Raw genomic sequence first — 25,991 nt, 5'->3', positions numbered from 1 at the left:
TAATAAATAATTACATTGCTTAATTTGAGCAACTTTACTCTCTCATTCTTTAAGTTACAGTGGGTGCTGAACATTTCAAGTTGCATTTTGGATTTATTTTAGCAGGTCCATAACACAGCTTCAGAAACATTACAAGAAATGAGAAATAATAATAATAATAATAATAATAATAATAATAATAATAATAACAGTTCAATTGATACATTTCTTTTCATTCCTTATTTGTGAAGCAAAACTGGATATGTTCTATATATTAATATTTTATTAATACATTTTTTTTTTTTTTTTTAATTGTTTTTTGCTGCTCCCCTGGCAAGAATCTCAAACTCCGCCTATGGAATCATACATACTTTTATTAGTTTCTGTATTTTTGTAGTGTGGAACGTTTGAAAAGGCTTGATCAAGTCATGTTACTGAAACAGAAAACAATAGTCAACAATTCAAGTTTACTTCAGTTATTTTTTACTGTCAGTATATGGTGGAAACAACTGAGGGCGAAAAACAACAAAAACTTATCAGAGTGCTTATATTGGAGATTTTAGATGCAGTCCAATAAAATCCAATATTCGTTTTCTGACTGATATCGGACCAATATCCGATATCAATATTGGAGCGGGACACCCTAGTTTAAACTGGAAAATAATGGCCTTGTAAATGTGGTGAATTGGCAAAAAATAAGCATGAAATATGGTGAAAAGAGGTTAAAAGTGACAATAATGGGTCAACATATGCAACATTAGGTGGTACAAGTGTTGGAAATTGCCAAAAACTTCTTGAAAGTGAAAAAAACTGCAGAAAAGGCTTTGAAATTTGATGGAAAAGTGTCAGAAATGGCTGTAATGTAGCAAAAATGCATTAAAAGGTGCAAAAATACGGCAAAAAAAGGTGATGAAAATAGGTTCAAGTTTGGTGTATGTGCAAAAAAAAAAAAAAAAGCAAAAATATTCTTAGTTCCTTGAAGGCATCTAGCGACCCCCGCCCAGAGTCTCGCGACCACAAATAGGGTCCTGACCCCAAGGTTGAGAACCCCTGCTATACTCAATCTATATAATGATGTAACAGGACACGAGCCTGTGCTCATTGCTGCTCTGCATTATTATTTTATTATTAGTGATGTTTAGATGTTGATGGTTGTCTCTCCTGATCATGTCCATCTTGGAGCAGCTGGAGGAAACGTGAACGCGCATATTAATGAAGTACTGAGGTCATTAATCATTTTGACGGCGTGCACGCCCCTAGCGGCGCTCCCATTGGCGGCCGCGCGCTAAGCACGCCCCCTGCCATGTTTAAAACGAGCGCTGTCAAAAGGAGCGCACCGGAGACGGAGCCACACTCCGACACACGCGCACAATAAAACACGTACACACGCACGCACGTAGGAGGGTCATTGCACGGAGATGGAAGTGTGAGAGTTCAGCACTGCTATAGATTTTCTCCTTCACCTCCTCCCGGAAAAGCGATGGAACGCGCATTTTCCGCACTCACATTCCTGTGAATTTCCCTCATTTCCAGCCGGAGTTTGGATTTCTTTGTCCTCATAAGGTAAGGCAGCTCCTCTCCTGTCTTTGCCTGCACATTCCTGTGGTTTCTCTCCGCTTTTACGCGCACACTGGGGCGGAAAAACTCCCGTTTTTGCGTCATGCGCTTTCCCACGCTGGCGCTTTTCCCAAAGTCCCATTTGGTTCAGATTCAAGTTTACTGTAATCCAAATTGGGGAAAACTTGTTTTGCGCAGGCGCCAGAGGAAAAACAACATCAACAACACATACATTTACACATATTGAGCACACCACTGCAGTAAAAGTCTGAAACCAATCCAAACTATTAAAATGTGATCAATGTGCGTAAAAGACAGCACCGACATTCCTCCCCGCACAACCCAATACTATGATTTATCTATATATTAATGTGTGTGTTATGGTAAATAATTCCTCATATTGTATAATGTTAACCAATGCATGAACACCATGAGACAGATATAACAAATAGGCTTCTCACTCCATTTAAACTGGTAATTATATTATTTCTGTTATTTATTTGACTTCTTGTTGAAAATAAAGCAGTGATTCACTCATTGATCACACTGTGATACACGTGCATCCACTTCCTCCACCTAATGCTCATTTTTTACACTAGAGGATTATGGACAATTTTGGGCAAATCAAGAATAAAGTCGAATCGTGAAAAATGTCATTGAAGTTTCGAGAATGAAGTTGAAATTTTATGTCCAGATTAAAGTCGAAAAGATGAGATTAAAGTCAAAATTTTGAACCCCCCCCCCCCAAAATACAATATCATGTTAAAAGTCAAAATTTTGCTATTAAAGACAAATCTACGGAACCTGACTAGGGCCAATTCACCACATGACAACAGTCTCCATCAAAACTGGCCCTAATCTGTTTCCGTACAGCTCCTCAACCACCTCTTCCAAAGTTTTTGGTAATATGTCTTCAAAGAGATTACGACGCTGTGTTTATGAGCTAAAAGAGAAATAATGTCTTTCTTATTAAACCCAACTGTGAGGTACAGTTTAATGCATTAATCGATACACAGAATTTTGTAGACAGCCACAATCTGTTGTTTGTCGTCATATGGTGAATTGGCCCTTGTCAGCTTCCGTAGATTCGACTTTTATCACAACATTGTAAAAGTTCAATTTCGACTTTAATCTCGTTTTATTTACCAAAATGATTTTCTCCATCAGAATTATCCCCCAATCCTCTTTTGTTGCCTGAATGTTTCAACATTAACTGTCACAATAATGAAAACACAATTAAAAAACAGCATATGTTGCAACGTTGAAACCCAATGTGTTGGATTTTCTAAGGGTTCAACGCAACAGTGACAGAAGCTTGGTGCGAGGCTGTGAGGACCCCTTCATCATCATCATCATCATCATCATCATCACCTCCGTCGTCATGGTGAACAGCCAGGCGTCCGGTCCAGCCCAGAGGTCGTGCGCTGGATGCGGTGGGAAGATCTGCGACCGCTTCCTGCTCTTCTCCATGGAGCGTTACTGGCACACACGCTGCCTGAAGTGCTCGTGCTGCCAGGCTCAGCTGGGAGACATCGGCTCCACCTGCTACAGTAAAGGAGGGATGATCCTGTGCCGGAGCGACTACATCAGGTGAGGGACCTGAGGAGGAGATGATAGGGGAGGGCGGTTTGGGGACACGGAACAGTAGCTGGATTTCCATTACAGATTTTCGCAAAATAAAAGCGATATTTCTCAATGTGGACAAAGTATAACGGTGCTTTGAACAGGTTCCTATTGAATGTTGTTTTGGGCAGTTGTTTCGTATCTCCTGTGTAATCTCATCTTGCGAGACTTCTCTGCAGGAAGACGGACGTTCCAAACATCCTTATAACACTGGCCGATATAGACCCAAACTCAAAATGGCAATATGCGATATGAATCTTGATTTTTTTAACTCAATAAAGTTTTACCAGAAAGACAATTCTGGGTTAAATTTGCTGCTTAAAAATGCCACACAGGCACATTTATTAACAAACAACTGCACAATATTTTCTGCTTATGGCTTTATCTCCTCTAAGGGACAGCACGTGTGAGTGAGTTCTGTAGCGTTGCTTGTATAGATGAACGTCTCGGTTAGGACAAACTTAGAAATCCATCTAATTTTGCTTTTCATGCTGTTCTGAAAAGCAATGATTTTAATCCAAAATAGTAACCATTTTAATCCAAAAATTGCTAAAATAGAAAACTCGATACATCTTGATATATTGCCCACACCTAATTGGTACTTGAAATACAATTAGGTACTATTTACTTGTTTTTGCAAGTTAAACATTTTTTAAATACATTTTATTTCATACCAATTTGTACTTGTAAAGGGGAAATTTGTAAGTATTGATATCGCGTTGTACATATATTGAGATATATCGAATTGTATCGTCAGATTCATGGCAATGCACACCCCTAGTCTGCAGCGTTATCTTCTATTTTGAATCAGGCTTCGAGGTGTGTGTCCTCACGTTGTTTAACTTTACAGGACAAATAAGACTAAGTGAGAGAAAAGTAAAGTCAGAGAGGGGATGATTAACACTGCTGTGGCTGTGTTGCCAGGTTGGGTTTTATTCTGTCTAAAACAGGAGGTTAAGGCCAGCGACGTCAGACATGTTTGAGTTTAGAGGCCATCAAAGGAAGGGGCAGATGTTGTTATCCTGGACGAGCCCCCATATCTGCTTAAAAATGACTTCTGTAAAGACAGGCAAGATGTTGGATCAAAATTCACAGTCATTTGAATGATTTTCCTGTACAGGGAATAGCGAACGGCAACTTCTGATGCGTCGTTGAATAATAAAATGATTGAATAATAAATAAAAATGATCGAAGTTATTAGTCATACATGGAAATCAGTTGAAGCATAAATTACACACACTTTCAGTGGTATTAACCCTAGTTAAGCTCTACTAGTACTACTAGCAACATACTGTAAAATTGCTCACTCGTAAATAATTTTTCTTTACTAGTAAAGTGTACTCGAACACTAGTGCACAAAGAATGTTCCAAGTGAGTCATTTTTTGTTTACTTGTACACTTAAAATATCATAACAGTGGTACTCTCAGAGATATCAAGTACTGATATATACTACTCAAGTAGAAGTACTGTTACTTGATTCAAATTGTACTCAAGTACAAGTAAGTTATACATAAAATACTCAAGTACAATTTAAAATAGTATTCATAGTAAAAGTTACTAGTTACTTTCACCCCCCACATGTATTTTTGGTAATAAATCTTGCCATGGTTCCCTTACATACAGTAAAAGTCTCATATATAAACTTAAAGAGGAAGAGACCAAATGCACAACAATTGACATTTTGTCAAAATCTACAACTTTTAAAAAATAAAATAACACCAATGGATTCAATTGAAAATATTGAATTCAGTACGTTTAACCTGGTTGATCGTCTGTGATGTGATGCATTTGATTGTTGTCTGGTCATTTCATTTGTTGTCGTTTCACAATGTCCGTTGATCATTTTAAAACAAAAAAATAATAATTTACTCAGTAATGTTTGGGTGTAGAAATGTAATTAATTACTTTACTTCTTTTAAAATGCAAAACTAAAATGACTGATTTAGAAATATAATCAAAAAAGTACCCAGAAAAGCTAGTCCATTACAGTAACGTGAGTACTTTTAATCAATTACTTTCAATTCTCGGGGTACTAGTTAAGCTAAAAGATTCACTATTAGTACTAGTTGACCTAATTCAAATGAAGTATGAGGGATTATGACTGAATCCAGCTCCCTGATTGGTTGGAATACTTTCGAAAGCCAATGACAAGCTTGTATTTTCTTTCCCCGCCCCCTTATTTTACTTCACTACTAAAGTAAACCAAAACTGAGTACATCTACTCCAAAATTAGCACTAGTAGATCTTAATAATGATTGATTTCACTGTTATTCATATTAGGTCTACTAGTACTACTAATAGACTCGTTTTCTAGTACTGCTAGTCGACCCATTAATGCTTACTAGTACTACTAATAAGCCTTTTAAGCCAATTAAGGGGCGGGGAAAAACAAATTAAGGCTGGCTATTGGCTTTTAATTCCAACCAATCAGGGAGCTGGATTTGGCTATAATACCTCCTACTTCATTTGCATAACATTTACTAGCACATTTAGTGAATGTTTTGGCTTTACTAGAACCACTAGTAGACTAAAAACAGTCTGAGTAAGATTCAGAGTTTACCAGTGACTAGTTTTGTTTTACTAGTAAAGCTTTTCGGTGCTGGTAAACTTTACTAGTAAAGCTAAAGCTAAGTCTACTGATTTAGCTTTTTCAGTCTACTACTAGTACTAGTGATTGCTAGTAGTAGTGCCAAAGTTGAGCTCCACGTGAGTACTAGTAAAGCTTAACTATGGGTGATATCATCTAATAGCGTTAAGGCTAATTTATGATTTTTATAGTCGTGCATGTTTGAACGTGTAATTCTGTTTAAATTCTCAAACCTTTACCAGTGTGTCAAACTTAACGGGGCAGTATTATAAAAAAATCACTTTATAATAGGGCTGTGCAATTAATCAAAATTACATTTCTATTAATTACTACTAATTATTACACCCAATGATTACAAAAACAACATAATCGAGAAAAAAACGATTGTTAAAAATAATAATAATATATTTTTTATTTTATATACACTTTATTTGCCAAATAAAACAAACTTCGGACATCTACAAATATTAAAGCTTGGCACACACCGATTATCAATACTAACTTTGAGTTGTTTCATTCAGTGGTACACGTTTTATTCATGTTTAAAGAATATATTTTACATTGTTTTGTACAAAAAAAAACTTTGGTTGACAAATAATCGTGATTTCAATTATGACTAAAATAATCGTGATGATTATTTTTTCTATAATCGAGCAGCCCTACTTTATAATGGTTTTACTATAGTGATATACATTCCTTTAGCTTCATTCAGAGGGCCAACATTTAAAAAGTTCTGTTTCTTCCCTCCCTTGTTATTCCACATTTTGTAAAAAGTCAGCTCCACACGGGCAAGTTGGATTTTTCTTGCATGTGATGTCACATCGCGGAAACTCTTCCTGACAGTCGTGGCTCCTCCTACCCTATATAAGAAATAAATACTGCGGTTTATTATAGAATGTACATTATACTTTATTGTCATATTTGTAAAGCTACATACACAAAATATGCTATTTGCATTTAACCCCTCCCTGAGGAACAGTGGGCAGCAACGGAGTAGCACCCGGAGCAGTTCATTTTTAGTATCTGTTACACCGTATTGTATCACCTTTAATTTGATCTGACGTGTTGGTGACACAATGTGACGCAGCGGTTGGACAAAACAAATGATTATCACCTTAAATGCACTATTCCTGTGGTTAGTAGAGATGAGGAGCAGAAGAAAGTGACTTTACAGCTTAACACAGAGTGAGGCATGAAGTCTGCTTCTACAGACACTCCCACTCATGCATATGCACGAAGGCCCCAAAACAGCCTGTTTTTAGAAGTGACTTTTCAGACGCTAAAACGCCAGAAAACAGGCAAGTTTGGGAAAATAAACCTCAAATTCTATGTTGCTGCGGTTCTTGGAACAAATGGAGATGGGTGAAAAATAGCATAATACTGGAACTGTAAGGCCCAGGGGCCAAATCCGGCCCTTCAGAGTATTCAGTGCGGCCCTCAGGAGGAAATGTAAAAAATGACAGAGAAAACCAATCAAGTATCTCAGCCCCTCCAAATACACAAATTATGTCTCTGCAGAGCTTTATGTCACACGATGGCAACCATTATTATTCTCAAATTTGAACTTATTTTTATCAAAATTCTGCATTTTTCCTCAAATAATTTTCACCCAATTAAATAAAGATTGGTCACAACATTTTTTAAAAAATAAGTAAGTTTGAGGTCACTCAATGCTTTGTCATACATACTTTACAGGAAGTGAAAATGATGAAATTGCCGGTTTTCTCACCTTAAATCTGCAGCGCACGTGAGATCAAAATGCTCTGTTTGTCCCAATGAACTAAAATTAGTTTGACGCCCCTGTATAAACACATGCTGTCTAGGGGTGTGAAAAAAAATCGATATCATGATATATCACAATTTATTGGGTGCCGATTTTAAATTGATTTTTTAAATTCAAAATATCAATTTAATGAATATTTGTGCAATATTTCGGTGGTGGTTACAATGCTTTCATTGTGTTGCAATGGTTATTTGATGCACTTGATTTTATGACGGCAGTGTGTAATGCCTGCAATATTTATGTATACACAGACATTTTATTTTCATATAATCTGTTCAGATCAGTGTTTAAACTGACACAATAGGATCAATTATTTTTTCTTAATTTTCTCACTTACAGTTGTTACACATGTTGTCATGGTTACTTTGAGACTTCTACACAGTAGTTTCAGTGAAAAGAAACTTGTTGCACTTTATTTCACGATTTTGTGACTTTATTTCAACACCGCATTTTCTTTTTTTCAGTGAAAATGTGCAAAAACACTAATAATGAATAATAAATATGATGTTTTCAAGCAAATAGTTTTGACTCAAATTGTCCTCTGAATGATCAATATCTTCTGATGAATATATACAGCAACTTGATTTTTCAATGTAATTTTCATTTTGATATCAACTGGGTAGAATATCGCGATAATATTGTATCGTGATACGTATCGTATTGCAACATCCTTGCCAATAAATCACCCCTAATGCTGTCTCTCTCTTTCTGTGTGTGTGTGTGTGTGTGTGTGTGCTTTCTGCTCTGCAGACTGTTCGGACACAGCGGAGCGTGCAGTGCATGTGGTCAGTCCATCCCAGCCAATGAGATGGTGATGAGGACGCAGGGCAACGTCTACCACCTCAAGGTAACGCTTTCTGTTCTCAGACTGACGTGTGTGTGCTCGCACTTACATTTGTGTTGTTTGATAATTAACTAAATACCTGGAAAAGAAAAGAAAAAAAATATATATATATAAATAAATACATTTACATATAGATATATAATTTTGAAAAATACAAAAAACTGGAATGTGTGTTTGATAATTGGCTAAAACTGGAATGTGTGTGTGCGTGTACTTACACACTGAATTATGAAAATTGCCTCACACGAAGCAGAGACTTTAACCTCACTCCATTTTTTTGATAATTGAATAACGTTGGAATGTGAACTTACTGCGTTCACTGTTTTTTTGCATTATTATTATTATTAATTATCCCTGTGGCTTAATTTGTCTTGTAGGGCCTTGATCACGGAAAATGTACCAAAAAATCTGAATTTGCTTAACCGTGAATTGCAATCGGACCCTGAATATATCCTCACATGCATGTTTTGAGAAAATATCACAATGGCCACGGTTACATGATGTTTTTTTTACTCCCGCATTATTTATTCCAAATTAAAAAATTTGGAATTAAAGTGTTCTGCTTCGTGTTTACATGGAAATGGTAATTCCCAAACAAGGTTTACATGGAAAACAGGTTTGTTCGGCTTTAGTTAATTCCGCTTTAGGTCTGGGGGTTGGGAAGGCTCTGATTGGACAGGGGGAAAGCATGACATATCATGTCTGTCAGGAAAACACACAACAAACCTTTTATTGTCGTCTATAACACAGAACACCACACATGAGAACTGTTTTCACCTTTATTTTGATTGTAGTTTTGAAGCAGCAGCTCAACAACAACACAGAACGGAATAAAGATAGAAACTAGTCACCGGTAATAATCCCAGTAAAACAATCACCAGGAATAAACATTTGCTCCCAGGTAAAGACAGTAGCTCTAACAACTGGTAAAATGATAAACTTGGTGATATTACAGTACGGGGACACATTTACTCCGCCTCTGGGTCCTAGTACCTGCCGTCCAGTGAAGCCTGTTCGGTTTACCGAGGTCTGTGTGTGATTAATAAGTCTGCATGTTTATGCCTCCGTGCATCCACTCTTTTCATTATATCCATGTCTTTTAAAGCTCTTATTAAATAGTCTAGGCTGGAGTCCGGGGCCGCCGCCATCTTGGATTATGTCGTCATCAGCGCGTCATCGCCGCAAGTCGCACATGCGCAAAACGATACGAATTAACTTAAAGTCGCTTTAACCAAGTGAAGTGTTTACAAGAAAGAGGAATTATCTCTAATTATAATTAAAAACGGAATAAACCAGCCACCTAATTCAGAATTAACTTTAATTCGGAATTAAATTAGCATTAGTAATTACTTTTATTGCACTTTAAAGATGTAAACGTGGCCAATTACACACAATTTGTCTCAGTAAATGTGTGATCAAAGAGACGGAAATGTCTATTCTCGCACAAAAAGGCGATTTGATGGACTTCAGCTTTTGAAATGTGTACTAAACCCTCACACACACGTTTTTGGGACAATGTCACACTTTTCCACCATATTTTTCACTGTGAAATAGATGGGCTAATTTTAGCTTTAGCAAGCGTAGTAAAGGGCTGGACGTCAATCCTGGCGTGATCTCAGTTTGTTTTGGTGGATTTCTTCTGTGTGTGAATATGAAATGAATGACAATAGTAACTCCATTAACCACATTAAGCATGTTTGGTACAATTTTAGGAAGTTTAATAGGCTGTAATAAATCTGATTAAAGAAAAAAACAAACCTTAATGTGTAAACTCTGAAACCAACATTTAATCCTTTAGTTTTACTAAACTTTTCCATTCAACTGCATTGATCTGATAAATGATTTCACTAAACCAACAAAGCAGTTCTCCATTGTGTCGCTTTTGTTTTTAACCAAGGCTTTGAAAAGTTAAACAGGAAAGAATTTTGGGTAAAGACAAAGAAACCATCATAACAGTTAGAGTTACTAAATGTTTGACTAAACAGGAGAAAAGTTCAGTTACTATATATTATAGTGATAGGAGGGGTTTGCATGTTCTCCTGAAGAACAAGAACAGCATCAAAAAGAAATGAATCACAGTGTACATGGAAAGTTTTTACATTTCTGGGTTAAAACAAATACGACCTAGGGATGTCCCTAGCTTTTTCATTTCTGATATGATACTGATATATATTTTTTTTCTTTAATAAAAAAACAATAATAACTTAAATTGTAGTGTGATGTTACTCAGATAGAGAACAATAGTCAGCAACATTAGGTATAAGAAAAACTGACCCATTTATTATTAACCAATTGGTTACATGGATTTTAAAAATAAAAAAAAAATGAATCGGGGGAAAAAATTTGAATCCGATATTTGTTGTCAGGCGGATATCAGACCGATATGCAATATCGATATTGGATCGGGACACCACTAGTACGAACCAACTGGTTTTGCACATTATTGGTTCCGAGCTTGTTTGTACGTCTGTTTCCAGTTGGTTTATACTGGTTTAACTTTTTTTTTTTTCCTCATAATGGTTTTGTAGCTTGTTTTTCGACTGCTTTCAGGTTTTTTTTTATGGGTTTAACTGGTTTTTTAAACTAGTACTGGTTTTGTAGCTGGTTCTTTGAATTTGGATTTCAGCTATTTATACTGCTTTTAGATTGGTTTAACTGTTTTTTTTTTTTTTACACTTGTGCTGTTTGTAGCTTTTTTTTGTCTGTTTACAGTTTGTTTTTAGTTTTTTCTGGTTGTTTAAACTAGTACTGGTTTATAGCTTATTTTGAAGGCTGGTTTTTACTGGTTTTTGACTGCTGTGATGGGATTTGGATGCAGTAAACGGAGCTGCCCACAGTGCTCATCCTCCCTCTCTCTGCTCTCCTCCACAGTGCTTCAGCTGCTCCACGTGTCGAAACAGACTCATGCCCGGCGACCGCTTCCACTACATCAACGGCGCCATCTTCTGTGAGCACGACAGACCCGGCGCCGCCTTGCTCAGCGGCCACCTGCCTCCTCTGCAGAGCAGCTCAGCGCTGACGGACCAGAAGGTGAATACACACGACGCTGCAGATGGTTCTCAGTGGAGGAAAGTGTCCTGTGATGCAAAGTGAAAATCTAAAGTGAAGAAGGAGCAGCAGAGACATCCTCAGGTTACTTATTGGCCTGAGATTTGATTCATTTTACACGAAAACCTCATTTGTCACAAAAACATGATTGAAAAATTGTTCAGCTTCATATCAAGGTCGCACGTGTGTTTCTGGATATTTTTAGTGAAAGACTGCACTCTGGGAGAACATGCAAACCCTACTAAATAATATATGAATCTTCAGGTTCCCATCATGCAAACACATTTTACTGTCACTCAAAATTATTTTTAAAACACTTCAATGAGGGCGCACGGTGAATTAGTGGTTAGCACGTCCACCTCACAGCAAGAAGGTCCTGGGTTCAAGCCCTGGGGTGGACACTTGGGTCCTTTCTGTGTGGAGTTTGCATGTTCTCCCCGTGCTGCGTGGGTTTCCTCCGGGTACTCCGGCTTCCTCCCACAATCCAAAAACATGACTGTAAGGTTGATTGGAGTCTCTAAATTGCCCATAGGAGTGAATGAGAGAGTGAATAGTTGTCTGTGTTGCCCTGTGATGGACTGGGCAACCCAGCGCCCTATGAGAGCCGGAGATTGGCACCGGCAGACCCCCGCGACCCTGTTAAACGGGAATAAGCAGGTATGAAAATGGATGGATGGACACTTCAATGAAATAAAACATAATAAAATAAATGTTGCCTCTCCTCTCAGATGATGGAATATAAGTTACACTGTCAGGAAAAGTCAGAATGCCTTTACTTTTCTTTGCATTTAAAGAATAAAGTAGCATAAAATATACAAAACCCGCCCTGCAGAACTAAGAATTATATAATAATACAATAAAAAATAAGATAAATAATAACAGTAATAGCTGAAGCCCTGATAACTTTGTGTTATCTCGTCCACGCACAACAACTTCGCACGATGGCTGGTGCGGTGTGGAACAGGGCATAAGGTGTCATGAAGTTTGCTAAATTATGACACCATTGGAGCTATGTTGTCATTATTTTGGGTAGATGGAGGGATATAGTGGGGTTAGGGCAGTGCTTCTCAATTATTTTCTGTTGCGCCCCCCCTAGGAAGAAGAAAATATTTTGCTCAAACTCAAGCATCTTATTGGGGTGTCTTTAATTGACGCCCCGCTTCCTCCGGTGGGGTCCGGGTCTGTCCCTCTCCCCCCGCAGACAGCTTTGACCGTGGGCCTGCTCAGCGCCCCTCGGTCTCACCTGTCAAGCGACGGGCTCGCTCGTGGTGGGATGCATCAGCGTCCGTGGGGCTGCGTGGGCACCGCCCCCGGCCAGGCTGCGGCCCGGTTTGCCATCACCCTGTCCAATGCGCCCCCCAGGTACCCAGCAGGAAGGCGGGCATCTCCGGAGGGCACGCGTTACCCTTGTCTCGAGGGCAAAGAGAATATATATTGGGTGTCGCGGACTGAAAAGTTTTGGACCCCCTGCTCTATGGTCTCTAATAGAAGGCACATTAACACAGATGAGAGTGCCACTGCCCCCTACAGTAGTGGATGTGTAATTACACGTTCCCGGGGGGGTGCCCCCCACTATTTGAGAAGGGCTGGGTTAGGGTTAGATTTAGGGGTAAGGAATAAAGGTTAGGGTAACAAACGACACGTAATGACAGTCTTCATGACACCTTATCATGCTAATGACAGGTGTCATGTGATAATAAAATAAAGTCAAGTGTTACCAGAAAGTTTACTTAGAGTTATTGTGTTAAACTCACTCTGAATCAGAGGCCATTTGATCTGAGGTGGACAAAACCAGAAAGATCAGAATTTCATTGAGGGTCGAAAAGGTTTGAAAAAAAATGATAAATATTATAATTTAATTCACTTTTCACTGCGTAAACAATGTACATGATTCATTTCTTAGAACAACCGTAAGCACAATCATTTCTAGTATTTCACTTGAGGAATTGTTGAATTTGGCATCATTTTTATAAAAAATTATGTGACTATTTGTGAGAAATTGCAGCGTTTGTGGAATGTTATTTTGTTTTATTGGCAGAGCCTACTGAAAATGAGTGATTTAGAAATACAAAATGTTTGAATAATGAGCATTGAAAGATTGCAAACTTAGGGTAAAATCACTGAATGTGTGAATTTGTAGGATCTGAAATATCTAAACTATATTCATTTATGTTTTCGGGCCGAACAGTATTCGGCCTGCGGGCCTTGAGTTTGAAACCCCTGGTCAAGACTGAGTTAATGTGTCCTGTGTGTTATTCCTTTTTTCTTCTTCTTCTCTGCTTCCTGTTCCTTTTTCTCTTTCTATTAGAATGGTTTCTTTGACGGTTATTTGTTTGAACCTGTCTGGTATATTTTTTAGTTTCCTTTTTAGATTGGACTGAAATGGAATTTGAATTATTATGAGGTTAAAATGGAAAAACATTTGCACCTTAAGCAGTACCGTCATATTTTTGTTTTACTAATTTATCATTAAAGGTCCCATGTCATGCTTTTTTTCACCCATCTTTATTTATTCTAAGAACCCCAAAAACATAGTATTTGAGGTTTATTTTCCCAAACTTGCTGGTTTTCCAGAGTTTTAGCCTCTGAAAAGTCACTTTCTGAGCAACTCCACACAAAGGGCTGATTTGCAGCCTACTTATGCACATTCATGAGTGGGCGTGGGCTGGGCGTTTGTCGGTACAATCATAGACTGTAGAAAATACATACACAGCACTGCACGAAGGACGCTGAAATGCTCACCTTCGTGGGCGTGTCTGTTTACATGTCAATCACGGCAGAGAGCTTCCTGGAGGTGCGGCTTCTCCGGCTCAGCGCCGCGTTAAATTCGTCATCAAAGTGGGAACGCGTCATCAAATTGTAGCGAGGTGTTCGGGCTCACCCTGCAGTAAGAAAGGAGCAAATCACCCTCTAACTAATGATTGAGAGGGCATGGGTATGAAGCCATAATAGCACTTTATGATGTTTAAAGCACAGAAAAGTTAATTCAGCGTAACATGGGCCTTTTAATAAAAAAAACATTTTAGCAGCACATTTTTGAGAATATACTGTAGTGTTGAAAGCATCGGTGTTATACATGATGTGTCAAGTGTAACATGACCTTTGACCTCCTGCAGGTTTGCTGAGCAGCACTCGATGGTTTTCCCGTCCTGGCCCCCCCTCCCCCCACCCACTCCGCTCCCCCTGAGGACACCGTGACGCTCCTTCACCCTGTCAGACGCTCTGCGCTTCATACCACGTCCTGTTTGATGTTGTGTTGGATGTGACGCACAGCGGAGGAACAAACTCCCTCCAGGACTGTGATTAAAGAGGAGGACAGCGGACACGCTCCAGTGGATGAACTAACAGACTGCGGAGGGAAGTGTTTTCATGTTGAATCTAGAGATGATATAAAAAATCACACAAATGTACAAAAACGCGCAGTGAACCTTTTTATTTTGTGGATGAACACGCTCCGGAGCAGACGCTCGGAAAGAAAAAAGGTCTTTAAGGCATGACTGAAGCGTTTTATAGGCTTTAGAAACAAAAGTCTGCAGCTTTTCTAACTTCCTGTGTTTGTCGTCTTTATCAGATGTTTAAGTATAAATCAGTGTGTGCTTACAGTCCTGTTTCAGTCTGTTTGCTCATTGTGCTGAAGAGACCAGGCGTGTCAAACTCAAGGTCCACAGCCCAAACCCCGGCCCACCGGAGCGTCATGATCCTTAGAGAAGATTCTTGTCCAATCAGTGATTACAGCAGAAGCAGGAAGTAGATAGTTAGTGTGGCCCCAAAACAAGCACACAAAATGACTCCAAAAGTCTCACACCTAAAACAAAACTGCATAATTTGACTCCAAAAACACACAAAACAACAAAAAACACAATCACAGAATGCACAAAATTGAAATGAAACACAAAATATTCCAAAAAACATACAACAAAACTACACAGAATGAGTGTAAAAACACATAAAATTACAACAAAAACAAAAAATGACTCCAAATATACACAAAACAACAACAAAACCACAAAATATTTCTAAAAAGACGCAAAAAAAAAACCAAAAATACCCCCAAAATGACTACAATAACACAACTGACCCGAAAAACACAGAAACACATAAAATGACTACAAAATGACAGCAAAAAATACACAATTAGTCAAAAATCCCACAAAATGACTAAAAAACAAAAACACAAATCCGTTGTTACCTGTGTTAATGCAGATCTTTGATATAATTACACGTTTGGAGTAGATCGGCTTAATATTCACACCTTTTTTCTGCTCTTCACAACAGGATTTTATTCAAAAAACTTGGGATTTCCTGCAAAAACAATCCCACAAATTTCTCACAATTGTTTGGGAAATTTGCTGCACATTAAAGAAATGATCTGTGACTGATTAAAACAGATTCATTAGACATGTAAGCACAAACTAAGGCACGTTATTATCTGTATTTTCCTGCTTTGGACAACTTAAAATCAAACTTGGTGGTAAAGTGAGTTTGACACCCTTGTTATAGACTCTCTCTCTCCTATTTTCTTGTCATGGACAGGAATTCTGACATTAATGTTTTCCATCTTTCTTTTTTTCTTTAGAAACAGAAATCTGCACCTTTGTTTATCATCAGATGTTTAAAGTATAAATCAGTGTGTGTAATTCAAGTCCCATTAAAGGCTGTGAAAAGTCTGTTCTGAGGCGGAGGTCACTGCTGGAGGTCACACACACACACACACACACACTCTGTGCTTTGCCCTGTATGGTGAAAACATGCCTGATTACCCTGAGGAATGGCATTAGGAGGCCTGAGCTCTGACCATTTACAGAAGCAATTAAACATGAGCCGTGTATCTGTGCAGCTCCTGGGAGCCTCAGCTCAGGGCACGGCCCGCATGGCACGCTGGGAAGCTAATAAAGGCTAATCTGAGAGCAGGCTAATTAAAGGGGTGTGGCCTCCTTTTCATCCAGGGGCGTCTAAAACAATCCAATGTATTTGCTTTAAAGGGGACATATCATGCTAAATCCACTTTTTTAGCCCTTAAATGCATTTTGATGTATATTTAGATTGTTTAGAAGTACAGAAAAGTTCAAATTAGTCTCTTCAGGTGCTCCGTTGATATCTTTATATTCTGTTTCGATTTTTCGATTCTCATTTGATACGTTTTGCACTGAAACCTCTCATTTGACACACGCATTTTGGTAAAACATCTCGGCGTTCAGATAAGATGCATTATGATCTTATCTCAGCATGCACTGTGGGAGAACATGCAAACTCCACTAATTAGATTTGATACATTTTACACAAAAACCTTGAGTTTGACACAGAAACGTGTGTAAAAACTGCCAAAGCTCTGCTTACTTAGGGGAGGGGAATGAGAGAGTTCAGCACACCTGTGTGGAAACAGGATGAATCCTGTTAACTCGTTCATTCACACATACAGTATACTGGCAAGACCAGGGGTGCCACACTCAAACAAGGGACAATAACCCACAGACACGGGGACTAAATCAGAGGAGTAAATATGATCCCTGGCAACAATAATATACAAAAAGTTTACGAAAATCCACAATACACTCCAAAAACAAACAGATACACACACAGAATTGTTCTCAAAACATAGAACCAAAACAGAAACACACAAAATGAATGTACTACAAAGCTGGATACATTTATCCGGGATATCCCTCCATTAGTCGTCAACCTAACCAAACATTCTTCATCACAGAGCCCCTTATATGAAGCAGGATATCAACATGTTCACTGAAGACAGGTGATTTCAGGCAGCCTACATGTGCGCTCCTGTGACAGGGTGCGAGATTGCAGCATGAGACCAAGGATCAAATGTGTAGAGCAACTTAGGTCACAGTTAAGGAATAATTCTGTAAAAATATGAGGAATTAAAGTCAATAATTCAGACCAAAAACAACACTGTTGCTGCAGAAAAAGTAGGAAGAAAAGAACACAGACAGGAAGCTGCTGACACTGTTAATGTGTAAAAGTGTGAGATTATCCAATATTAATTGATGGGATGAGAAACAGACAGGGCTCTGAACAGTTTCGCATTATTACAGCACAGACATGTTTGTATTCAGGTAGTTCTCCTCAATTGATCACACACACACTGGGATGAGAGTAGTATGTTCCTGCTGAGATTGTCAGCGTCACCATAGCGTATCTGTCTGAGCCTACGGAGAGCACATCAGCTGAAAGGATTACGTTTAGCCAATAATAATCTTTCTTTCCTAAACATACTGTAACTGTCAGATCTGAACCAACCAGGATCTTCCACTTTATTCCACGTGTGCTGTACTACAACGCTGGTTAACATTGTTGTTTTTGGTTTGAATTATGGATTTTACTTCATATTTTTAAAGAATTATTCCTCAATTGTGACGTAAGTAGCTCTGCACGGTTTTGCCGTTTTTGTGATTGGTCTGACGCTGAATTATCCGTCCGTTTCACTTGAGCACGCACTTGGCAGGCTAAAATCACCGGTCTTCAGTGGACCTATTTATAGCTGCTTTGTAGTACAGCTGCTCTGTGACTGAGAATGTTTGGTTATGTGAAGAACGCCAACGGAGAGATATCAGGATATACTTATCCAGCTTCGTAGTACAGGCCCAAAATGCCCAAAATTTCAACAATTATACCAAAATACACAAAGTCAATCCAAAAACACACAAAACTATATAAAAACACTCAAAATCACTTTTAAAACAAGAAAAAAACAAAATCACTCCGAAAAACAAACGAAATGAGACAAAACATATATATTTTTAAATGGCTCAAAAACACACACAAAATGAGACACAAAACAAACAACAATTTTTCCTTTAACTGCCTTATAATGAACTTCATTCAGTTTTTAAATGTTGAAAAAAATAATTTTTAAAAAAAAATAGTTTTACTGTTTGTGGTTAAAAGAAATGCATATTTGCAACAGCACACAAAGTATAGTTGAAGCACTTTGATTTATTGTGGAGCACATTTGAGCAACATCACACGAGAGGGAGTACGGTTGTGCTGAAATATCACAACAGTGTGATATTGCTTTTATACAACAGTTCTACAAGCGCATTTTTATTAGTCAACGGTAATAAGTGACATTAGATTGTGATATGTTTGTGCATTTAATCATTTGTCTCCACCAACAAAAATAGTTCCACAAGTGGAGAGCACAATGTTGCAGTGTAACGGTAATTAATAATATTTAGATCATCTGTGCAGTGGAGTGTTGTAGCTCTATATCAGCACTCTTGGAATGTTTGTTGTTGAATCAAATGACTTGGTCAGAACTAACTGATGTATAATTTGAGTTAAATTTCACTACATTCAATACACATGGAGTTATTTTAGAGATTTATTGCAGTTAAAAAAAACATGCAGATACTTTCAATCAGTCATGTGACTTCAGAGCTTTGCTCTAATGAAAGGAGATGCAGCGTTTACATGAGGAAGCTGGGAGCTAATCTCCAGCAGCTGATAACATCTGTTCAGCCTTCACACCTTCGTTGGGAGCGCGGCAGCCTTCAAAGTTGCACCTTAATGCGCTTAGCTCCTTCAAAAAAAAAAAAAACGTCCCACTTGTCACGGTGAGGTGCTGATACGGCATCAATTATTTATTCCACGTCTGATCAGGAAGCGTCCCGCAAATTCATTAACGTATGCAAATGATCACAATTACAATTATCTTTGTATCGCGATGGCGAGGCAAATAAAACCTCGTCCCTCCGCAGCACAAGTTACACTTTGCATTCAAACTAATCAAGCCTCATCTGCCTTTCCCTAATTAGCCGTAACGTTTTCAGATGCCAATTAACAGCTCTGGTGAAAAGGCTCTTTGCCACGAAGCGTTGTCTTTTATCAGAGCTGCTGCAGGTGTGTGGCTTGCCGCGCGGCTCGCCGTGTCATAGGAAAGTGTTTATTCCTGCTAATTAATCATATTAACACATGCAGATGAGTGTAATTGCCTGAGCTCCTCCACCTTTCACTGTGTGAGGAGATGCCAGGATATTTTTACATGCCTGTGATGAAGAGGAGGACACGCGGTGACACCATCGTCTTCCTCTGTCTGGATCAACCATCAAAACAAGCTCAGCCCAAACCGAAGGACGCGGCTTTGACTCGACGAGAAGCTGAGAGGATAATAATCAGTGAACAATATGAGCAGGTGACCCACTTTAGTCTGTGGGTGTGTCCCAATACTTCCTCCTTATCTCCTTTCCTATCCACTTTTCCTTAACCCCGTGGATGACGTCACGGGGTTAAGGAAAGGTGTTAGTAGAGGAGTTAAGAAAAGGCCATCACGTTTGTTTTGACAATCAGACACACTTCCACTTGGTGATGTAATAATCTGACGACCGCGATGGTTAGTGACGTCTGTCGTGGTGAAACTGGTGGACTAAAAGCTCATTTATAAAACGTTCTGCTGATATAATCTCAAAAATCACAAGGTTTGAATGTAAATCAAAGGAAAAGAGGCTACCAGGCTACGAGGAACCAAAGTGAAACTAAAAGAACGTCACATTGAGAATGGATGCTCACGCTCACCTTCACTAATATGAAATATGTTGAATAAAACATAATGTGACTAAAAATGTCTCCGATCCCTTTTTCATGAACGACAGTGTCTTTTTTATGTCAGTTATAATCTGATATTATGTCTTACATATAATAAGATATGGGTTTAGGTGATTTAAAGTTGTTCAAGGCATATTATTACATTGGTAACTTTCATGATTTTTCATTTATCATAAGTTTCTGTGAAGGCTCGGATGAGCTCGGTCCCTTTAAATTTTGCTGCCGCTAGGAATTGTGGGGCAGCATTATCTGGTCTCCTTTGGTAAAGGATGCATCAGTGTTTCCTAGGCTAAATGAGGTTATAAAGGAAGCATTGAGCCTCCTTTTCTTAGCTTTTAGAGAATTGGAAGGCTCCATATCATGGCCGTCACTTAAACACTTCTGGGGTTAAAGGTGCAGTCTGCAACTCTTATAAAAGTTAGTTAGTTATATTTGCTAAAGCTGTCACTAAGTAAGGACATCTTTACATGAAACTAGTAGTTTGTGTAAAAAAAACAGGCTCATTGAGTCCCACCCCCTGCTGCTCCTGCAGCCTTTGGAAGATTGCCAGAATGCACCGCAACCGAGCAAAAAGAACCAATCAGAGCCAGGATTGTGTTTGAAGGGCTGTCTGACAGCTGTTGCTCACTGGCCCCGCCCCTTTCCTGGGCTGGAGCGCCGACTTTTTTACAGTGTATGGTCTCGAGGAGTAGAAGATGGAATTGGTGACTTTTCTGCTTGAAAGGTAATTACTGCTGCTTGATTTCCATTATGTTTGATTTGTAATTGTTACACTAGAACTCTGTAGTGCATGTGTTGTTCATGTGTGTGCAGCAGCCTCCGTTTGGGCTGCTTTAAGTCACACTGTGTTGTTGCTGTTGCTGCTGATAGATTGGTGTGTGTACATAGAGAGAGAGAAGCGCTGCAGTAATATGTTTTTAACAGAGCATGTGATGTTGCTGTTGGGCTAACATTAGCTTGTTAGCTCCTCTGAGGGAGGGACTTTGGAAAGTTTCAAGGCAGAGCAAGAGAGCAGCGGGGAGGGAGGGGGAGAGAGTGATCTGAGAGTTGCGGACTGCACCTTTAAGGAAAAGTGGATAGCAGAGAAGACTATTCGGACACAGCTACTGTCTCTCTGAGGGACAGCACGTGTGAGTAAGTGAGTTCTGGAGCCTGGACGGTCTGTGTTACACACTCTTCCTACTGTAGGAGACGCTGGTACGGTGCACATTTTAGGACATCTTCAGGTCTCACAGTGAGTTATTAGGTATCAGGAAAACCTCCGTCGTTTGTCAGACCAAACGGACTCATGACTCAGCAAAACTTCAGTCAAATCTAACTTCCTCACTTGTCAAACCAAGTGCCGTCAAATGAAATGGCCTCAGGCTTCAAAATAAAAGGACTCAGACTGTAGAACACGCCATGACATTGCATTTTGAAGGTTTTTTAAAGGTTACGGTATATCAATATTTTATTTAACTATGTATTTATTAATCAAATAAAACATTGATATATCTTAATTGCTATGTGTGTACTTTCGGTTCCTTAAAAATCATCTTGTGAACTTTTGGTTCCTTCAAATTAAAATGCCATGTTGTGTTTTAAGACCTGAGGCCATTGAGTTTGATGACTTGTATTTCGAAGCCTGCCCTGATAAGTGACGCCGTTTCATTTGACAAAGGTTTTACTGATTCTGGAGGAGATTAGAGGTTCTCTAACTTTGCACACAGACTTTTTCTAGCACATGAAGTTATTCGCAAAGCACTCAGTCGATGTCAAAAACACTTAACAAAAGTACATAATACCAAAATATACAAAATCCCTCCAAAAACAGATCCCAAAAACACACAAAATGACTCACAAAACACGCAAACAAAACAAATTACATCAAAATGACACCAAAATACACAAAATGACTCAGAAAACACAAAATTGTCACTGTTGCGCAAAAATGGCCATGGGCTGTGTTGTAAATGTCATGCTAACGTATTCATACTAAGTTTGACATCAAAATGAGTATGTAGTGCGTTCACATTAGATAGTATGAAAAGATTGAGTATGTGAGAAATACCTGGATGTGTACTATTTTTAGGGCACACTTGCATACTCAACCGCCCCATGATGCATTGCGAGCGGAATGTAAAATCGTCCTGGGACCGGCTTCAAGCTAAAAATCAAACATCCCCTTTTCAAAACAAAAGCACCTCTTCTTGTCTTACATTACTTTTTAACGCTTTTGTAAATAGTCCTCTTGTTTTGGAGTTAACTGCAAGTTTTGTCAGTAGCACAATCGCGTGCCTATGAAAAAACCTTCGAAATGTCGACATGAAATGTGTCTACGTGAGTTTTATGGATGAAATGAGCACATGATGATATTCTACTTGGTCACTTTCTCACTTAAAATGTCTTCAGAACTTTCAAAGGTGGAGAATCAACAGAGATATTTAGCCTGAGTGTGATTCAGGTTTTTTGTCATTGTAGCTTCGAAATGCATGTTGGGAAACTAGGAAGTACACTTCAGTGGGAACGGTCATCATCCCAATCGTACTTATGGTATACAGCAGACAGTATATGTTTGTAGTGTGCCATTTCAGACACAGCCATCCTCTATGTCACTGAGTTAACTTGCACATGGAAATGTCACCTGGAGCTTCACTAATTGACTAATCCAGTCACCTGTGTGCAAGACAGCAGCTGTTAGCGTTTAAAGGCAGCTTTCAAAAGGCTGTCAAAAATCCCGTTATTGAGACAAAAATCTGAAAATACACACACTGAATCTAGACATCATGATGATGTTAGTCATTGTTTTGTTTTGTTTTTTTAATTTGCTCCATAAATGACAAACTGATGTTTAAAAATGACATTTTACACCGACTCCACTTGTTTAAGAGAGAGCGAAATTCAAAATGATGTAAACATCATGTACAATGACTCCAATGTTTAGTCTTGTTTTAAAATGACCATTGAAAATGCATTGAGCAATAATTTACATTTACAGTTCAACATTTTGATGCTCCGTCAGTCTGACAGTGTGAAGACGACAGGAGAAATTTACAGTTTTTGATCAAAACAGAGTGATGGACTTATGGACAGGTTTGAGTCCAGAAAATATGTTTTCTATTGGGCTACATTTTGGTAAACGTAGCAAATCTGTGACACATTTGGTTGACTTGTAGTGAATTTTTAAAAAGGTGAACTTTAGAGGCTTTAAGACGATTGGCCTGTTTTTGCAGCTGAGGGAATCTGGGATGGGACTGGACCTTTGTGCAAAATTTGGTAACTGTTTGCCTATTGTAAGTAGGATTTTCCTTGAAAGAAAGAAAGAAAGAAAGAAAGAAAGAAAGAAAGAGTCCCTAATGAAACTAAAAAACACACAAAAAGACACAAAATTACTGCCAAAACACACAAACCAAAAAATGCCCAACATTATGACAAAAATACACAAAACACTAAAATGCACAAAATGACAAAAAAAAACAAAATTACAGGCAAATCACACCTACTATTAATTAGGTTGCAGTTGTTGGGTTGCCATTGTTGATCCCGTGTTGGTTCAATTCAAGTAAAGCTGTTAAAATGACGCTGATTTTACACACATTCAGAATAAACAAATAACTGCTTCATGCTTTGCATTTTTTTTTAAGGTCTGGACTTCTCTGCTTAGGATGTTGCCCCCATTACCCAGATGCATGAAAACACAAGTTCCTGATGACATTAATTAATCTAAAATAGTTTTAAATGTAATTAATCGATTTTATCGATACAAGGAAATAACGCAGTGGAATTAAGCACGGCAGACTTTAAATGGATGCATTTTAAAAGTGCTTTTAATATTGAAGACTTTATGGCTGACTCTGTTGGCGATCTGTGACATCACACGCCAGCATAACATACAACATTGCAGGATTGTGAATGACTCATGTTTCAAATCGAATCTTTGTTAAAGCAAATCGTTAAACCCTACTTTGTACTCTTACTCAGATTCATCTTAGAACAGCTTTCTTCTTCTTCTTCTTCTTCTTCTTCTTCTTCTTCTTCTTCTTCTTCTTCTTCTTCTTCTTCTTCTTCTTCTTCTTCTTGTGTAGTTTGCTAATTTGCTAACTAGTCCTACTTGGGTAAAATATGCGTCTCCCTGCCCCACCTCTGGACACGGATCATTACTTTGAGCCTGTTTGGCTTGAATCCGACTGCACTGGTATGGGATTATGGAGAGAGCTTCAGTATGAGGATGAGCTGATAGACATCGAGCTCAACATGAGAATGTTTGCTGTAAACTTGCCATCTGGCTGTCACTGTTTTCCAACCCAGGCATGTAGATTCACTGCTAGCAGCGCAGAGACTGTCCGTGGCGTTTAGCCGCCCTGACAGTCCGCCTGAAAGCTGCTGCCAAAGCTATTTACAGTCTCCTCCAATCCCCCCGAGCTCACCGTGACTGTTCAGAAAAGCGGTTACGGCAACTTCCAGGAATGCAGCTAATTTGTCAAACCACGGCGTGTTTTAACGCTCGCAATGATTTCAGAGGCCGCTTTGAAGTGGCTGCGGCCCACGTGTGCACGGGAGGGAAACGTGAGACGGGGTAGCAAGCCAGGCATGTAGCGGCTATAACTCAGCGCCTTCAGCAGGGGAGCAGAGGAGCATAATGACAAAGGGAGCCACTTTACAACTCCGAGACTCATTCAGGAATGTCACTGAGGGAGGGGGGAGGCAGAAAACTTCTCCTGGCCAATCGGAGCGCTTTGAATAATTAAAGTGATCGGCTTAATTAGCTCAATTACGTTAATTTGACCACGGAACATGGCCATATGGTGAAAGGAAACAAAAGAGGGGGGAACTAATTAAAAGTAAAATAATGAGGATTTTAATTAACTGGCTCCCCAGACAGCGGAGCGCAGGGATCAGGAGCCTGCTAGCATAATTAAAGTGCTGTAACGCTGGCAACATCTCTCCTCGCCGTCTTCTATCTGTGAGGGCTCTATCCATCTAATTAAATCTGTAAATAAATTAGCAACACTGAGGGTTGCTGCTTGACTTAACACTGCCTGCAATCTACCTCCCCCTCAACACGCCGCCTTCCCAATAACACACTCACCTTACCGTCAGCGTGCGGCGGCGCCCGAATCTGTGCAAGGGGTGAGCTGTCATTAGAAAAGTGTGCGTTTGATGCTCGGTCTTATTTATTTATTCAGTCCGGTGTTATTTATAATAACACCGGACTGACTCAAATAGAATCAGTAAATCTGAGTCGCTCACTAAAGTGATCCATTTCATTTGATCTCTCTACCCGCTCCGTAATAAGACTGCATGTCCACTAACTTGGGTCTGTCACTGCCAACGTGTCCTTAACCCAGATCCACACAGTCCTGACTGTTTCCAGGAAGACCTTGACTCGGATTGTTTGAGTCCTGACTGTTTCTGGGACTTTGTTAACCCAAGTCCTGACTGTGCCTGGGAGGTCCCTAACCCAGATTGTTTGCGCCCTGACTGTTTTCAGCAAGTCCATAACCTGAACCATTTGATGCCAGACTTTTCTGGGAAATCCTTAACCCGAGTCCTTAAGAAGGATTGTTTGATGGTGTTTCTGGGATTCTGTCAGTGAATCAATTCATCTGAATTGTTTAAGCTTGCCGTGTTAATGCTGAGTTTGCTGACTTTACCTTCTTTATGTAGCAGCAGTAGAGTCTCAGAAGATTCAGGGACCTGGGTTAATGGAGTCACGAGTCATGATTCAGAAGAAAGATTTGACTGTTTATCAGCCATCAACCACCTCTGGAATCATCTCTGTCACTATGTGCTTTTGGGAGTCGGTTTCGTTTTAGGAAAATAATGGTGAGAGTAGAAAGTAGACCATGAGGAGATTGAGCACACCTGTGTGAAGACAGGAGGGAGGCGGGAAACTTACTCACACACAAACTATGGGTGAAGGAACAAAGAGGAGTCTTAACGGAAACGGACAAACAAATATACAGAAATGTACATAAAATTACTCCATAAACACAACTACAAATAAATAACAGCAAAAATGTACAAAAAA

The 25,991-nt window shown here is 39.1% G+C and overlaps 1 protein-coding gene across 1 annotated transcript; it reads left to right on the top strand.

Annotated features, from left to right (window-relative positions):
* The first annotated feature begins 1,290 nt into the window (after nucleotides 1-1,290).
* On the top strand, nucleotides 1,291-15,319 carry LOC114469871 (LIM domain transcription factor LMO4.1-like). The gene is made up of 5 exons (XM_028457754.1): nucleotides 1,291-1,542; nucleotides 2,827-3,126; nucleotides 8,281-8,377; nucleotides 11,246-11,404; nucleotides 14,539-15,319. Exons 2-5 carry the CDS (start codon nucleotides 2,918-2,920, stop codon nucleotides 14,545-14,547), a joined length of 474 nt encoding a protein of 157 aa, XP_028313555.1. The 5' UTR covers nucleotides 1,291-1,542; nucleotides 2,827-2,917; the 3' UTR covers nucleotides 14,548-15,319.
* The last annotated feature ends 10,672 nt before the right edge of the window (nucleotides 15,320-25,991 follow it).

Source organism: Gouania willdenowi, chromosome 9, assembly GCF_900634775.1.
Source record: "Gouania willdenowi chromosome 9, fGouWil2.1, whole genome shotgun sequence".
NCBI lineage: Eukaryota > Metazoa > Chordata > Actinopteri > Blenniiformes > Gobiesocidae > Gouania > Gouania willdenowi.
This window is presented reverse-complemented; position numbering and strand designations above follow the sequence as displayed.

Excerpts from the sequence above, each read along its gene's own strand:
- LOC114469871 (XM_028457754.1), top strand. The coding sequence starts at position 2,918 with ATGGTGAACAGCCAGGCGTCCGGTCCAGCCCAGAGGTCGTGCGCTGGA. Across the intron at positions 3,127-8,280 it reads TGCCGGAGCGACTACATCAG|ACTGTTCGGACACAGCGGAG; the intron begins GTGAGGGACCTG and ends TCTGCTCTGCAG. Across the intron at positions 8,378-11,245 it reads GCAACGTCTACCACCTCAAG|TGCTTCAGCTGCTCCACGTG; the intron begins GTAACGCTTTCT and ends TCTCCTCCACAG.